Source organism: Calidris pugnax, unplaced genomic scaffold, assembly GCF_001431845.1.
Source record: "Calidris pugnax isolate Ruff unplaced genomic scaffold, ASM143184v1 scaffold211, whole genome shotgun sequence".
In the NCBI taxonomy this organism is placed as follows: Eukaryota; Metazoa; Chordata; class Aves; order Charadriiformes; family Scolopacidae; genus Calidris; species Calidris pugnax.
The window spans coordinates 1,708,201-1,726,489 of record NW_015091083.1 but is presented as its reverse complement, the minus strand read 5'-3'; the positions used below and the strand labels follow the sequence as shown (position 1 = coordinate 1,726,489).

At 39.6% G+C, this 18,289-nt stretch overlaps 1 protein-coding gene across 3 annotated transcripts in view; it reads right to left on the bottom strand.

The window, feature by feature from the left end:
• Nucleotides 1-18,289, bottom strand: part of LRP5 (LDL receptor related protein 5) — a 155,398-nt gene that overhangs the window by 55,690 nt on the left and 81,419 nt on the right. For all 3 annotated transcript variants that reach the window (XM_014957624.1, XM_014957625.1, XM_014957627.1), the window contains one exon: nucleotides 17,788-17,959. In XM_014957624.1, coding sequence (XP_014813110.1) covers nucleotides 17,788-17,959 — 172 coding nt within the window. The remainder of the gene's footprint in view (nucleotides 1-17,787; nucleotides 17,960-18,289) is intronic.

Genomic DNA, 18,289 nt, shown 5'->3' with positions numbered 1-18,289 from the left:
AATTTGGAGAAAAAGAAAAGATCTCAACTGTTCCAGCATTCATTCATAGCATAAGGTATCCCACTCCACTTTGGAGACTGACATTTAAGAAATTAGTTTGCTGCTCCAAAACCAAATTATTCATGTTTTACTATCAGTCTGTGGCAGCAAATTATCTTTGATCTCAGCCCATATTCCCCCTCCCAAACCTCATTGGCAATCATTTATCTTTTGAGAACCATTTGCTATTTTTTTTCAACATTCATGAAATCTAAGCAGGCTGGGATATTCACCAACACAACCAACTTTAACTTTGCACTGACAAAGCTGTCCTGAGCTACTGGGTGCCCTATTACAATCACAAGTTCAAATTTTCAAAAGCCAGGAAATAGATAACGAAGGCACACGCTGATGCAACCTGTACTTTTTTCTTTAAAATGGTCAGTAACAGCTATAATCGATTTCCATACATCGTAGCATGATCAACAGGTTACTGAAAACTATGAAAATGAAGGAAAAAAAGGCCAATTATCTTGTAGATCCTTCCCATCTCAGAAGTGGAAGACAACAAAAAATACGGATGAGAAGCTCTTGACTACACAAGGGTGGCATCAAGTGCACTGGTTCTGTGGAACAAACAGGATGCCTCCTCCCTCTGAACTATCTCCGTAGCAGGAACAACAAGGTGACAGACAAAGTAGAACTGCTGTTAGGGTGTTACAGCAAAAGGAGATCCTGTTAATCCATAAGCACCACACAAAGTCTCCAGACCCACATTTCATAATGCCATGAATGTGAAATGTCAAAGACAAGGAGGAGAAGATGTTCCTTTTGCTGCCTGTATGGCCATGCCAGAAACCTGTTGATAAAACAAGATGAAAGGCAAATGCTTGTACCAAGAACAATTTTGACCTTTGGTCTACTACTTAATCCTCAGAAGTGGATGCACAAGATCAGAACATTAAAACCTTAAGACAAACCATAGGGAGGAAAGAGGAGAGGCCAAAGGAGAGGCACTGGCACTCTACAAAGATGTCTTGAATCTCCCCATTTCCTGGCATCAGTAAGTTTGCCCTTATGCATCATTTCACAGTTAAATTAGTAAGGGTTCAACAAGCTGGAAAACACTAACCTTCCTCCACTACAAGGCATGTGATAGTGAAACATCCAACCCAAGGTCTTGCAGCAAGTCATTACAAGTACGACCTACTCTTGTCCCCCGGGGATTTACTTTACGACGGAAGATTTCCCCAGTACAACTCTGCCAGAAACACCCACTAGAGAAACATCTCATACCAAAGGAAGGAGTGCTGGTGCTCTCTGGATGACATAAGCACTCTGAGCAAATGGCCTTTCCAGCTTTAGCATAGGCTGAGGGGCATGACTTCTTCCACACTCCTAACCCTCCCAACTCATAGACCTGGCCTGAGTCCCAAACATAACTGCCTCCAGGCAGTTCACTAAACTGAAACATGTCTCAATTTAATAATCTGTAACATGAAGGGAAATGATGCTCCCTACAAGAGCTCTTCAACGTTCTAGAAGTGGGTGGTGCAAAGTTCAGTTCTCTAAAGGACAGTTCTCATGTTTCACTGCCTCACAAGATGCTCTTGAAAAGTTGCTGCAAAACACAGTATCTTCCTAGGGGAGCAAACCCAAGGCTGGGCCTTACTAAACCTCTGCTGGACCATCAGAATGCAACAAGCCTTTAAGAAAAAATCCCCAAACCAACAAACCCAGGAGTTCTGTAATTACTACTCTGGAACAATCTTCAGAATGTCCTGGTTCTGACCTCTGTCACCTCCCAGATTCCCCATGGAATTGCTCATTCCTCTTGTGCCCAACCTTTCTTAATGACCTTAGGCTAGGCCTTACCATTTTAAAGTAGGAAATCAGCAGGGCAAGCTACATCTCTCATATCAGTTCGGACTAGCAAAAATGGTCCCTCTGAGGCACATCACCGTCTTCAGGAGTAACTTCCAATCTCAGCATAAATTCACACGCACAAGATTTCCCAGCTGCAGTTGTTTCTATAGAAGCTGTCACATGTAGTGACAAGTTAGGTGTCAAAAATTTGCTTAAGTTGACATTATTTTTGTGGGTGCCGTGCAAAGAAAACCAAGCAATTCTCTTTTTAATGCTCATGACAAATATTTCACTTCCACTTTAACAAAGACATGCATTTCTGTGCTTTCAATTCAGGTCCTGCTTCATGTTGCTACACGCAGGTATTACCGGCTCTACATTCAGCTGCTGTTTGCAGCTTCTCTTTTAAGCATTTTTATTAACTCGGTTCAATAATACGCCACCCATTAATATTCTGTTCTGGCAACAGACTTGGGTAGTCGGATTATTTCCAGTGAGTATGAATGTGCACCAGTAATCTAGTGTTCAGAAACAGTTACACAGTAAGAACAGGTAGTAGTTGATTATCCTGTACTGGTATATGATGGCACCATTTATCAGTATTAAACTAGAAGCAATGTTTTTATTTATATGCTACATCACCGGAAAAGGCAATTACATAGCTATTATTGTTCACAGGTGACACAGGATTTGGAAGAGACTTAAGCATCCATTGCTTCTCGGTTGGGAAAAACTCACATGAAAAAAGCAGAGATTAACCTGAGGAAGTGAACTAGGAGACTGACTGTCCACACTCTTTGAGCGTAATTTGTAAACCCCTCCCTTATTTCTATCTGAGCTAACAGGAGGGAGGCCTCAAACCAAACCAGATCTTTCACCATAGACATTGGTGAAATGGATGCATGAGTTTGTTAGTTCTTACTGATTATCTGATAAACTGAAGAGCTATTCTGAAAAGTTTTCAAGAGACAAGGGGGTTAAGTGGGAACTTTCCTCACATAGATCTATGCTGACTGCTTGGGGTTAAACCAGAAGGATTCATGACAGAAATGGAAGATGACAACAGGTAGCTGGGTCTACAACCTTGCTGCTTTACTAAGCTTGATAAGAAGAAACCCCAAGGAAGGGAATCAAAAACCAGTTCTGCTCCCCCAGAGACAGATCTCATCTGCCTTCTCTCCAAGGACACAGCTTTCATGACTAGTGACTTCTAAAGCAGAGGGACTGTCCTGTGCTTGACCTGCTAGGTGAGAGCTATGGGGTTTTCAGGCATTCAAGATAAGCCTAAAATGTTAATAATACATATGACAAAAAGGAGGCAAGTTTTATGTTAGAAGCAATTACCTAGGTGCTAATGATGTCCTTCCTGGAAAATTCTTCTTGCCCTAAATCTACCAAAAATTTTTGATATTTTAACAAGGAATAAAACCAGACCTATAGCTAGAAGAAAGGTGCACTCTGTGCTTGCTGCCCATTTTGCAAGTTGTAATGTTTTACTTTTCAACAGGATATGCACATATAATTATTAAACATATATATTATACATATGTGTAAACATTATATATAAAAAGATCTTACTGACAAGTTAAAAAAGTACATGATGCAAAATTTCACATAATCATGAACTAGTGAGCTGAGTAATTAAAAATAAGCCAATGATATTTGATCTAAGAATAACTGCATGTGGGTTTTTTTAGCTAGAAAGTAACTTTAAGTCAAGTGAAGTCAAAGGCAACTCAGATGAGTAACTGACAAAATATTAATCTGAGCAATTGCTTCTCTTCCTAAACTAAGAGCTCCGCTCAAGGAGATTTAAAGGTAAAACATCCCATGAAGCAAAGTCACTTCAAATTAAGAGGCAGGAAAAAGTTTACTGTAAAAATATAAGCTAAGATGGCAAATATTAAAACTGTGAGTGGATGGTAGGTGACATCTACAAAGTGGCTCTAAATGTTGGACAAAAGTCACTGGAGGCATGGCAAGACGAAAAAGAACCCAATGTCTTCACACAAAGGCTCACAAGAGGCTTCCAAGGGAAAGGGAAAAGGCAAGAGAAATACCTAAGCTCACAGCAAATGCAAAAGGACAGCAGGGGCCCATCATAGGTGAAGTCAGCCACACAATAAAAGGTGACATGGAAAACATACAGCGCCCCAGACAGAAAACAGCACATAAACAAAATGTAAAATGACAAGGATAATCAAGATGTCCCAATAGTTGGGGTCAAGACAAAGAAATGTCCAATTTGAATACATTTCTCTGTGAAGTTTGTTACTTGTGTCCAGCTATGAAAAATCCTATTGAGAGTGACACTGATTGTTAGCTTTAAGTTAAGAAAATTACAATTTAGAAAACTACAAAGAAATTAAATATTATAGATTGTCTTCTCTCCTTAGCTTGCTTGGCAACCTCTTAAAATCTGGTTTTCTGGGCTTGCTGAAGAGCACATTTCTTTTTCTGCTTTCTCCCTTTTTTATTAGAAATAGGAACATCAACTTCATATTACTCCCCTTATTTCCTGTCCATTCACTGTTGCTCTCATTTTTACACTAGCACTAATGCAAAAAACACTCCAAACCACGGACAGGCTAAGCTTTAAAAAATTAAGGTGCGTATTACTCAACATTTTATTTCCTCTGTTAAACAAACAAAAAACCACAACCCACACAACTAGGAATCCGTCACTAACAGAAAGAGCAATGCAAGGAATCTATAGACCCATTCTTTAAAAACTATGAACAGGGAAAAAGAAGACTCTATGAAGAAGGCTGCCCTTGCTAGTTTTTTGAAGGCAGAAAAAAATGCGAAACAAAAGGTCTAAGGAGAAAATTGGAAGCAGCTTTCAAAATAACACCACACAAAACACCACTGTGTCGGGAGGGAAAAAAGGGGAAGGGGGGAAGAAAAAGGGAGAGAGAAAAAAGAAAAAAAGGGGAAAATAAAAGAAAAAAAAAAGGGGGGGGGGGGAAGCCAACCCAACAGTTTGAGTGCTAGGATCTCTAACATTGCTAACTCACAAACCCATCAAACACTTTCCCCGCCATCTACTATGCTTCTTTCTTTAATACTACAGTCCTTCTGAAAGGGGAGGCAGAAGAAAAATGACTGCACTAAATTTGCGTAACTGCACAACACAGGAGATTTATGAGCATTTTTTAACAGCCAAATCCGCCAAACAAATTGTCTGCAGAACTGCAACAGTAAGCTATTGGGGTTCTTACCGTCGGCAACATCACAAGTGTATTGAGAGAATAAAATCTTTTATTATAAAAATCAATCACAATTCCCATTCTGTTCCTCAATCCCTAAATAAAAACCCAAAAACCTGAGTGCTGCTAATTTAGCCTTCTCACTGAAGAATGACTACCAGATAAAAAGGGAGCCGACAGCTGGCCCAGAGCCAAAAAGAAAGCTTTCAGGCACAAAAATTGCAGAGAACAATGTTTGTTCTTCGCTCAGAAATATTTTACATGCAACTCTGTACAGACAAGACAGGCATATCTGGTGACATGGCTAAGAATATACATTTATGATGAAGGATACGGCCTTTTAAAAGGAGAAATAAATTAGAGAGTAAAGGTCTTTTTATGCAAGCTGCAAGGAGAAGAATTCCTAGAGCAATTCAATTCAGCACAAGGAACAAGGTTTCTTTCAAAAAGTCACCCTTTAACTGGGAAGGGCGCTTCTTTGCAGGGAGTCTGAACTGAGAAATACGCAGCTCCTTGCTTTCTATTTATAGTCATTCAGGCAGTGAATAGTCTCATTCCAAATGCCACAAGGCATACTCACAACCTTTTATTCCAGAGACCTGATTTGTGTTTCATTTCAAAAAGTCCAGCCCGATGAAAAAAAAAAAAAAAAGAGGGGGAGGGAGAGAGAGAAACGGCAACCTAACACGCAACAGAAACACTTTTTTTCCCCAACTTTTCCTTTATGAAGCTGGTGCTGGAGAGTGTGGAAAAGAAGGGGATTTTTTAGAAACTTCCCCATGGGAAGGAAAAAAGCGTGAGCTTTGGAAGTGCATGCATTTTTATTCATTAACACTGAATACCAGTTGCCCTGCAATTTAAGCAAGTCTGGGGGACAGAGGAAAAGGAGCGAGGGGTGAGAGCATTTCAATTACTTGGCTTTGAAGGACCCTTCTGAATGAGAAAGAGACAGAAAACACTTGTCAAATGCAAGTTCAAGTGAAAGCCACTTCTGCCAATGAAGTGTGCAGATGGCTGTGGGGGTTCCACTGAACCCTAACTGGGCCTCTATTATGTCTTTATTGCTCACAAAAAGGCAAGGGTCACCTTCAGTTTAGAATAAGTTAGCATCCTTTCCCACAGAATGACTCTGGTCAATCAAGCCAAGCAAAGGAAGTCTTCCTTTGAGTGACTGTTATCCCATCAGCACACTGAAGAATTTTTAGAAAGGCTAAATAGACACAAAAACCTTTGGTCTCATCCACACTACTGACATTTATCAGAAAAAATTCCCACCATTGCAGGCAATCTTGGGAGAACTAGGGGAGGCTGGTGGTGGCTGTCATGTGTGTCTGTTAGATTTCTGTCTCGTTAGGGCCAGATGACATGAGTCTAAAAACGGTACTGACAGCTTTCAAAATTTCACTAATAAGACGTGGCACAAAAAGCAAGTTCTAGACCTCTATTTCTAGTGTGTATTCTTCAAAAACACAGGAACCCCACCGGGCCAGCCCACCACACCAGGTCTCCTGTTTCTAACAGCATCCAGGTTCCCATGTTTCACAACCAAAGGTTGCCGAAATTTCTGCCGATAGGCACATGTAGTACCACAACCTGACCTGCCAGAGTTGCTCAAGACAATCCAGCTGGTGCTTTCCAACATTATCTTCTGTGATGCTGTGAAATACCTTCACCAATGCAGAACCCTTAAAAACCCAACGAAGTTGAAATAGAAGGCTGCTAGAATTTATGTTTGTGGCACAAAACTCTGTATTATTAATTTGAAAAGCTCACACCTAAGGTCACTAAACACCAACAAGGGTGTGGTGTGTCCCCGGTGGTTTCAAAGGATTACATATGAGGAGAGTTCCCGGCACCGAAAGGTCCAGCATCTTCCATACTTTCCTTCCAAAACAGCAATAGGAAAATAAGAGCAGGAGAGGGACTTTTACTAAAAAGTTAATTCCCAAATTACGGTGACAAAACAGCCTACCTGACAGGGTACACTGTGCATATTGACACAACTACCCCCAAAGTATCAGAGAAACAAATGTCTCTCAACACTGCTGTAAGACAATATTCATGAGATCACAACTCGGTAGCACAAATCACCTTCCCTTTAGGTCAGAAGTAAGCTGTATGGCAAAGCTCAGTTTTATTCTTTGAAGAGAACAGGAGAAAGTAGGAAAACAAAAGCAAAAAGGGGAATAGTATTTAAAGAAAATTCCTTACAGCTATTGGTAAACAATATAGCAAGTAACTTTTAGAAGGTTACCAAGTTAAAAACTCTCTTAACTGGCTTCAAGCTGGAGGGGAACAGATTTAGATTGGAGATTAGAAGGGGGTTCTTTACTGTGAGGGTGGTGGAGCACTGGAACAGGTTGCCCAGGGAGGTGGTTGAGGCCCCATCCCTGGAGATATTCAAGGAGAGGCTCGACGAGGCCCTGGGCAACCTGGTCTAGTTGGGGGTGTCCCTGCTGACTGCGGGGAGGTCGGACTAGATGACCCTTGGAGGTCCCTTCCGGCCTGGGAAATTCTTTGATTCTATGATTCTATGAACTATCCTACCTGCTAGTCTGACAAAGAAACTCTAAGTTACTCCAACTTCCACAGAAGCCACCTTTTCCTCAGTAACTAGAAAAAGACATAATTCTGCGCCAGAAAAGGCATCAGTTTTTCATAAAGGGGAGCCCATTTCCACACTTCATAGGTACAGAAGCCTTCGTACTGCTAAATGCAAAATCCATCTTTTAAATATAGGAAGTTGATCCCAGGAAGGGAAGTAAAGCAGAATTCTCTCCCTAGCAAGCGGAAAAGGGTGATTTGATATCAGACAGCCTAAAATAATTCTTCAGGGAGAAAGGAGAGCCTCAAGCATGTAAAACTCAAATAATTCTTCAACTTTGTAGTTTAATACATCCTCAGGATTTCCTCTTGATAAATATAGCAAAAGCTGCACACACAGAAGTAATTCCTGAGCACTCCACAAAGACCAAATTTAGAAGCCGTCTGTCAGTTGCTCGTTTTTTAAGTCATCCCTTTAAAGAGAGTAGTACAAAAAAATATAGTCCCTGGGAAATCAACAAGATTTAGAGGTCTTTACGACTACAGAGCAACCCTAATAAATCATAAATGGCTGTAGATGAAAATAATTTCATACTGGTACAGATTCCACTCTGGAAAGACTCAAAGGAGTATCTAAACTGGCAGCCACCAATATTTGTGAATTTTTCACTTCAAAGCTAATGCATACAGAATCAAGCTGGACAATAAAAGTTTGGAAGAATCTCCGATCAAGAGCAACCTATGGAGGGTCATTCAATCAAATAATTATTTTGGGGCTTAAGCAACCTGCTCTAGTGGAAGGTGTCCCTACCCACGGCAGGGGGATTTCAACTAGATAATCTTTAAGGTCTCTTCCAAGTCTAACCATTCTATGATTATTTGAGAGTTTTCTGCTAGCGCATTAAATGGCATGTCTAATATAGGCTGTATCATCTCCTGTATGCTCTAGCTGGGACAAGAAGCCCATGCTGCAACTGCTTCCACACAATGGGGTTTTGCTGCAAGGTTGGTTTTGCTCTAGTTCTTTACAGATAAATATTTCTGGTTATTCATGATGCTGAAGGCAAGGCCGGTTAATATGAACCTTGCACTTGGAACTGAACCTTTTGGTGTTTTTTTTACTTCCTGGAAATTGGGAAAAGGGGAGAGAAGGGGACGTTAATCTAGTATCTCAGAACAACCCTTAAGAAAAAAATTCTCTTTGCCTTTATTGTGGAAAATCCATCTATGCTCAACAGTAACCCAGACAGCAGTCTTTACTTCAGATGTGTAGCTGCCTTTTCCGTATACATGGCTTAAGCCATGAAGAAAAGAACTGGAGTCTTGAATTTAATTTGAAGTTATCTGGGAAATCTCTGCTTAGAGAATTAAAATGTGCTCATGGCACCGCACGCTGATGAGGAGACATGGTACAACGGTTTTTGGTCCAGGGCATTTATCTTGAGGACTTGAAGCCTCCACACCACTGTCTACTGGGCTGTTCCATTTCAGCCAAAAGGTGATAAAGGCAAGACTAACTGAGGTTAGGTCTTCATCAACCTGTGGAGGCAGCCCCCATCCCCTTCCATCTGGAACAGCAGAAAAAGCTTTACTCAAGACTGCTGAAGAATGGAAAATTAAGAGCACTACTGAACACAGTATGGAATTGGCCAAAGTCTGAAGGTACCCCTTACACCAAACACTTTCCTTTTCAAAACTGTCATACCTTTCTCTTGCTCAGGGCTCAGATACAAATTCACCTGCTAGCTAACTCAGAAAATAGATAGGAGGGAATTCATCTTCGCAAGTTTATCTTCTTCCATTCGATCAGTGAGTCTCTCCACTCTGTGAACATCTCCTTACTACATGGCTTTGAGCAGGAAGGTGTGACACTTAACATTCTGATCAGCAAAAACAAAATTCTGTGAACCTGGACCTGACTTTCTTCAGCAGCTCCCACGCTTAGTAACAGTCCTCTCAGAAGTAAACAGAGCTCATGTAGTGCAAGGTACAAAATAACAAAATTCCTAATTAAGTAGTAAGCAAAATACAAACAACTTGATCTTGTATAATTAGAAGAGCGGAGCTAGAAGGCACTATGCTCCAAAACAGGATATGGACATACTGTGTTACCGGGTAGAGGCTGGCTATATTTCTGTGTTCCACAAAGAGGTAGTCTCACACCAGGAAATCCTGAACCAGAGTTCAGGATTTAAAAACACGTAACACAGCCATAAGGGTTTAAATTCATAAGAAACCATTAGGATCTGAAATCGTTCAGTGGTCTGACCTGCTGAACATTACAGATCATTGTACATCATCTCAGCAATCTCTGTTCCCCACTACAGGCTGGTGTGTACGAGGCTGGACCAACTGCAACATCATTTCTACGGAGCAAAGCAATTAAGAAAGATCATTCCAAATAAGCCTAAGCACAAAACTCTACATTCTTTCAGCAGAGGAAGTTGAGACTCTACTAACATCCCTGCCAGTCTGAACCGAGGTGCTTATTCTTGACTCCAAACCTGGTGATGAGTCTGATGGTGCAAGCAGAACACAGCCACAGGCAAATGAGAGAGTGAGAACTCCTGAAGAGGAGAGAATAAAACTTTCTTCCTCTAGCTGCCAGGTTTCCTTCCTCTTCCTAAAGGTGCACGCTCCCTTTTCACTGAGGGAGCGCCATCAGGCTTTATATAATTTTGTAAAATTAGTAAGAATCTGGTTTATTTTTTATGCAATTCTCCACAGATATTTATCAATGTCATTGTTAAAGCATCAAAATCAAAGATACAGCTTTCTTCCCTCTCAGAAAGCCTATGTTACATCCCAGCAATGTCCCTCTGGGAAAAGCAATCATAACTAGTTATCATTCTTAACGAAGTCCAAGAACTGCCAGAACCCTGTGACAACATTTTAAGATAGTCCTTCCTCCAAATGACTCCTCCTAACTTTTCTACAATGACTATCTGGCTGCTGGTAAAAATCTGGGCTCAAGCTCACTCGTGTAGATTATTCCCCTTCAGAATCTTAAAACACACTTAGCTACACACCAGGTCTTTAGATAGTGCTACAAATACAGCTCTCATGCAATAATGGTTGCTGAGCAGCTCCCTTCAAGTAAAACAAAAAACTTCCTCTGCCTGCAACAGCATTCGTGCTTCCCAGTTGTTCAAGTAAAACACATAGCAACAGAGAGACCTGACAGCTATTTAAAACTAATAAAAACATCATGGTGTATAATGCTCACAAACCAATGTACAACCTCCAACAAAAAAGCATACCCAATGGCCACAAACATGAACACATGTCACTCCTCCAGCAGCACAGCTTAACCCCAGGCAGAAGAGTAGTGAGTTGCAAAAAAAACCAACCTAGAAGTAGCATTAACAGCAGCATTCAGAGCAGCAGCCCAGGTGGGATGAATATGCTCCTGAACAGAGCTATACTAACAGCAGGGACGTACACCTGGTTTGCTTGCCCAATTCTGATGTGCTATTCAACACTAACATATTATATGTCAATATAATATGATATGCATCACTTTAGGTATGTGCCACTTGCATCTAGAATTGATATAATTTACATATGTATCTGAAACAAAAAGTATAGGGTATAGTGTATATACACTTCATCTATGGACCATAGTATAAGCTTCAATTAATAACTTCTTTTTTAACAATTCCATTAGCTGACTTTTCTCTGCAATAGTTTTAAATTGAACCAAATGTCATTGAGCTTAAAAAAAATCACTAAAATTAAGGCTCCCCCACTATCATCAATTTAAATGATTTTAGTACTACAGCTGTGTCCTTAGACTGATATCTATTTTTTAGATCAAGGAGATCCTGTATTTCTTATTTCTATATCCATTTCACTTTTTGTTCTTATGTATTAATACAAATATGCAGTGTGGGGATTGTTTACATTAACATAAATATAAACTAGGTCTTCTGAAATACACTCATATTTATAGTTTTTTATATCTGATTAGCATGTGGTGATAAGTTTAAATTAGTTGTTCTCTCTATGAGATTTGCCTGTTTCAGTAAATCAGTCCAGAATATCTCCCTAGCAATTTATTACACTACACAGTCTTCTCATCCTTCCATGCAAAATGCCAATGCAAAGAAAAGCACACACACAAATGCATTGGTTATGAGAAGATGTATAAATGAAATATTGCACTTTTAGGTTCAAATGACTGAAAAACAAAGTGTAATATGTGAAGCAGACCCACACTCGTTCAGAAAAAGGAGCCTTAAATTAGTTTAGTAGTCAATTTTTCTCCCCAGTACAACTGACTTCTGCAAAGCTCCCTCCCATTTAAGTAACAAATTGTTCCAAATGTCATTTTACATAAATTTTACATATTTATGCAGAATGTAATGAACAACAAACTAATTATAAAGACTGTTTCCTTAAATTTCAAGGACAGCCCACATAACTGCATCTTGGAAAATTTTTTCACTGAACTCCAGGATTGTCATCTGGTGCTGACTTACACTTTAAACACTCTACAAACTTGCAAAGAATTACTGTACATAATTATGAGTCTTGTGCAAAGACAAATGAAGGACATTTGTCAATAGAGAGGACAGGGGAAAACGAGGGGAAGCTGCCAGAAGGGATAGTCTGTGTAACATTTATTCCAAGAATATTGCACAAACTGAAGTAAAATGCATACATAATAACAGGCACCTGAGAATTCAGTAATTGCTCATTATGCAATTATACCCTAGGCACTTTAAGCAAATGCTGAAGAAATAATACATGGGAAAACCTGGCTAACCACAAAATTGTTTTTAAGGAGAATTAGGAAACTCTACACGTGGATGCCATTGGGTCTTTGCTTCTCTCTCTGCTGGAACCCTGTAATCCTTATTAATCTGCTGTTTGCTCCTGGAAAGTACCTTTTCACTGTCAGTAAAATCCAGAGTTCAGTTGGATTAAGCCATGCCCCTTACTCGCAGCTGAAGCTGAGCAAACACATGATATCGACAGACACGACTCAGAATTTGCTGTATATTTTTCCTTGCTGTACACTTTGCCAAAATAATTATATATATATAAAAAAAAAAAAGTTTAAAAGCTGGGAACAATGTTACCACAGGGTGCCAAATTTGCAGCGAAAGCCCCATAGGCTCCTGTCACACAAAATTTTGACAAGCCTTGCCAAATGGTTTCTTCAGGATGCAAACTGCTTGCAAAGTGACTGGGCCCTTTGTGTTGCAGCTGAATGCTGCAGATGGGAAGGTTAGGAAAGGGGTTTTGCCAGAAAAGGGTAACTGCTGTTTTCACCCCGTGAAGTTTTACACGCACAAGTAAGAATATACTTTCCTGGTGCAGGACACTGTTTGTTACCCTTACCAGCTTTGCAGCGTTTCTTTTCTAATTGTGGAAGAGTGCACCCAAAAGTAATGTCAAAATGTGTTACCAAAACCAAACAAAACCACTCCCAAAACAAACAGACAGAAAAGAAACAAACCAGAGACATTTACAGTACATTTCAAACCCAAGGTCCAGCAAAAATAGGACAGATGTTTTCAGCTTATCAAATTTCTAAGCTGTACAAAGTTCAGTCACTGTTTAAAAATGTTGTATATGAACAGGCCTTCCCAGGGAGAGTAAGATCCCTGCAGATCTAAAACACCAGAAACCAGAAGAGAATACCAAGCAGAGACAGGCACAAATATGCACAAGCTATATTCACTCATTTTTGTTCTGTATGGAAAGCAGTTGAAGGCATGCTGTCTGATGAAAGCAGTTCTCATCTACAAGAAGTTTGTCAGAAAGCTACAGAAAAGCCTACACTGTGCACTTTTTACATTATCGTGCATCAGTCTTAATACCACTACTTTCCCGACAGGCTTTTAGCCCAACCATGCTCTGCAGAGTAGTAGAGATAATGGTTTCAGTTTACTCAATTTTGCAACTTCTACACGGTGAACTGGGACATTTTGAGGCAGGTGAAAGCAGATGGATTGAGGAAAACAGTGGAGATGGGAATTTTCTCCTCTGGAAAATTTACAGTTGCTTCAGCAAATCTGGGACTGCAGTTTTCAGATGAGATAACTGTCATGTGACAGCACTGCAAAAGCCCAAGAGAAACTAATTGCTCTGAAGAGAAGGCAATGGAATTAGAAGATGCAACTTAACAGTCAACTACTCCAACGAAGAACAATACACTGGCCCAGCCATTGTCCCTCTCCATTACCATCTAACAGCTCTCTGGCCTCCCATCTTCAACATATACAAGGCAGCGTGCTGTGATCCACATGCCATGTGCCACCTTCTTTGCCTTCTTCATAGCGTGCAGCTGCAGAGTACCACTTTCTGAAACGCATAGGGACTCTCCAGTTGGTTGAAGTCTTCCTCCTTCAGGAGCACTCAACATAAATCTGAATGTCATTTTAGATTAAGCAAGAACTCTTTCCTTGCAGTGTAGCCACAGAGTAAACCCCTCAAAACTTCATCAGCTTCCCCTTCCCCCCCCCTATCTAATGAGTTACAAAATAGAGTTAGAGCTTATTATCTACTATCCCACCTATGCTGGTTTTAGGTGTTAAAAGAAAGTAAATTTATCCAGTAATATGCTTCAAGGTAGTTTTAGGTGCTTCCTGTGAAAAAGAAAAATCCTAATACTCAGCTAGGTCAACTATAGTATAAAATATAAACTTGTATCCTCAACTTGCAGTCAGTTGGTTTTTATTTCTGACAAGCTGTGGATGCAACAGACACACACACATACAGAACAAATCGCTGAGACACCAGCTGCATTGGCAAGCCACTTAAATGGCATGCTCTTGGCAACAGAACACATGCATGAGAGAATGAGTTTGTGCTGAATAACTTCAACAACAAGTGGAAATGCCCCACCTCATACACCATAGAGCGAGGCTTCACGTGCAGGGGAGCCATCAGAGTAGCACAAACTACAGTTTACTGGGAAAATCTAGGGTATTGACAGAACCTCTCAAACACCAAAATCTTGCCGAAAAACACTGTTAGGTTACAAATATAGCAAGATGAACAACAAATGTTAAATACAATCCATTGGATCAGTTTTGCTTCTATTCTAAAGAATTTCCTTAGTGCACTTTTTTTCATCTTGTAGAGGATTATTAATGAAAAGTAGCTCTATTAGAGACCAGTCTGAAACTGGCCAGTATCTGAGCTGTATCAGTGACTGGTTAAGTTACACAGCTCTTTCCCCAGTGAACAGAATACACAAAGTGTCTGGCACATATTCCAAAATGGAAATTGAAAAATTGTTGTCTAATGAAAGTTCTGCAATAGACATCTTACTTCCATTTCTACTGACAAAGTGCCAGTGCCGTTTTAACTCATGCCAGTCCAGAAAAAAGGGATGAGGGAGGGCAGAAGACTTAAAATTACAATATTTACACCTGTTTTAATCTAAGTAAATGTGGAATCCATTACTAGGAGGATGGAGATTTCATTCTTTGTGCTAACAATTAAAATGGGGTTGCACAATATATAGGAATCAACATATTTCCAGATGTCACAATCCACTTCATATAAAGAATATCTTCTGTTTGCAAGACCCAAGTGAACCACCCTCTTTCTCTCTATTTTTGCAAATAGAAGAGAACCACAAAAAGTAAGTATAATAAGCAAAAGAAAAACTGAGGGAATAAAAAGCCCTTACTTTGGCTTCTCTGATTTTCCTAAACTTTGATGCCAAACCAAACAGTTTCACTGGCTTTGCTGCCTCACAATGAAGTGAGACAGACCAAACAGACTGCTTAAATGCATGAAGCACATTGCACAACTACAGTCTCAGCTATAAAAGGTGGCATCTGGAACATTCCTTGTCCTGAAGGCTGAAAGGTAAGGGGGGAACAGGACCTCTCTGTTAATCATCAAGCCCAGTACTTAGCTACTACTGAACACTGAAGTTCCATTTCTGGAGCTAGCAGACTGTCTTGCTTCCCCGCTTCCTGAGGGCAAAACCTTATGAGGGCACAGTCATTCCTCAAAATTTATTTATCTAAAAATGCTGCATATGCTACTCCCCCAAACAACATGAAAACTCAATTGACTTCAGAGGCCCTGACCAAGGGAAAAATTTCTATATTGCTCTTCTTTGGTGTTGGTACAGAAATAGGCCATTGTAACAGTATAGTCAAAACATGATGTCACCAAACTAGCTTATACCACAGGAAGAAAAATTTTATTTATTGCTTTAAAGAGAAAAAACTTTTTTGGGGGTGTTCACATTCTGGTTTGATAACTGTTTTTATTAATTCATTTCAATTAGCTAGTTATTCCCCTCGTCTTTCTTTGAAGCTAATTCAAATTCCCTGTAGAACTCCCTTTTCAAATTAAAATACTCAGAGCTAATTATTTAGCACCTTTAATTTTCACACTGTTCTTCCGACAGCTTTGTGGAAGATAAACAATTACTTCACACTAAGAACATACCACAATCTATGTCCCTTGACATAGGTCAAGGGACCTATGACCACCAGTTACCTGGAGCTTAACAAGATATTAAAAAGGAACATTTGTCTGGCTGACAAATCTAATGTTCTAATGATAACAGAATAGGAATTTTTGAATTCGCCTGATCTCAGGTCACATCTCATGCTGTCATCCAAACCCTTGGGTTAATCATAACCTACAACATTATACTGAGATTCATACTACAATTTCTCCTTCTTAGAAATATGAGCACAAGTAGCCAGTAACTAGATGTACTTCTTAAACAACTATTTTATTTAGAAACTAAGCATTGAGGGTGGTGGGGAACATAACAGGATTTTAAGCAACTATTTGAGACTTCTTCACAACATCTGGTTGTATCCGATTATCTATCTGTATCCTCAGCTGTCTCAAATTAAATGGACATACTCAACAAGTAAACCTGCTACTACATACAGGTCTTCAGTAACTCCATGAACAAATCCACAACAAATGTATGAAATGGCTGCTCATCAGTATTTCTAGATTACACAAAAGCCATGTGCTGTTCTACATCACAATATTATCAAGCTCTATCAATTTGCTGAATTTCCTCTCAGTTGAATACTGTGGTTAATAATTCACTGAAGCCTCAGAATCCCATGAACACACACACAGAAGCCCAAAAAAGCCTTGCCCCAAACCTTCATTCTAGGTTTCAGTTATAACTTTTAGTTATTTAATTTATCACCTTCTGGTCTGAGTGAAACTACTTTAGGACTCAGTTCTCTGCATTGATATCTAAGTCTTGTTGCTCTTCTGTGGCAGCACAATTATTCTTTTAGATTAAGATTTAATCATGGGATTCTAATGCAAAAACAATGGGGGGAAAGGCATCTTCTTTAGGAGAATGTCTTTTGAAACATCTTGGGCCTCCCCAGTGCAATTGTCAATGTCCATGACTTGATCAGTATAGATGCCTGCTCTGACCAAATTTTAAATTTACAGCAGTGAATCTCCAGAGACACTTCACTACCTTACTCCTGGGAGCATATCATAACAAATGAGCAGACAATTTGTCCAACTTTGTCTAGCATTTGAGCAGTAGGTAGACAGGATTAATTTTTTGCATTTTTAAGAAAATTATTTCGAAAGAAAGGAGGGCATAAGGGAATCACACCATGTTCTATCAGACATTCCTTTGACAATTAAGAAATACTCAATATTGTCATAAATGTTTATACAACATTGTGAAGAGAGACAGAATGCCTACGTTGTTTTCAAAGCAGGCGGTACATTAAAATAACTTCTTGTTCATGCATCTAGACACCACAAAATCATTGAGGTCCTGAAATATGGCCCTCTAGGGCCCCCACAACCACCTTCTCCTGTACACAAACGTTGCTTGAAGTCTTCCACATGCAGCAATTTTAGATACTAGTAGTATCCGAGCACCACAGACAAGTCAAAACATCTTTTAAAGAAGTTGTTCCTGAGTGTCCCAATTTGGTGCAAAAGTCTCAGGTAAAACCTGAGATTTCAAGCAATTAAATTACACTTGTAGCAACTTAGACATAACATACATAACATTTCTTACAAAACTTTTGTGAACCACATAAATGTGTTTCCTTTCTTTTCAAATATGTATTGATATGCTAAATATCATGTTAATGTTAATGAAACAAGACTTCTCAAAAAATGGATAAATGTATACAAGACATAAAGCGGCAAATGAGAATAGCACTTGTTTTCTAAGAATGCACCCAAGTACGGCTCTATTACTCACCTCAATTTTATCTGTTTTTGCGTCTCCCCAGTAAAGCTTGTCTTTTTCAAGATCCAGTGCCAAGCCATTAGGCCAACCTAGGGATGTATTCACCAGAACTCGCCTTTCTGAGCCATCCAAATAAGCACATTCTATCTTCGGACTTTCACCCCAGTCTGTCCAATACATGTAGCTGTAAAAAAAAAGAGGGGAAACAGTCAATGCACACATCATGCAAGACAAAAAAAAGTGTCAAGATCTGTCCTGCTTTTGAAGGAACTTACTAACTTTCTGCTTCCCCAGCTGCAGCAAACAAGCCAACTTGAACTGTAACCAGCAATGACAATATAAATTTTGAACATTAAATAAATTAAACTATTGAAAATGTGCAGTGGCCCAATTCTTTCATGCTTATGGTAAGATGCAGAGAAAAGAAAATTCAACCAAATACACAATGTATAGGTTTATTGAAGAGCACTATATTTAGAAGTCACCTTTTATATACACAGTATTAAAGGGACCA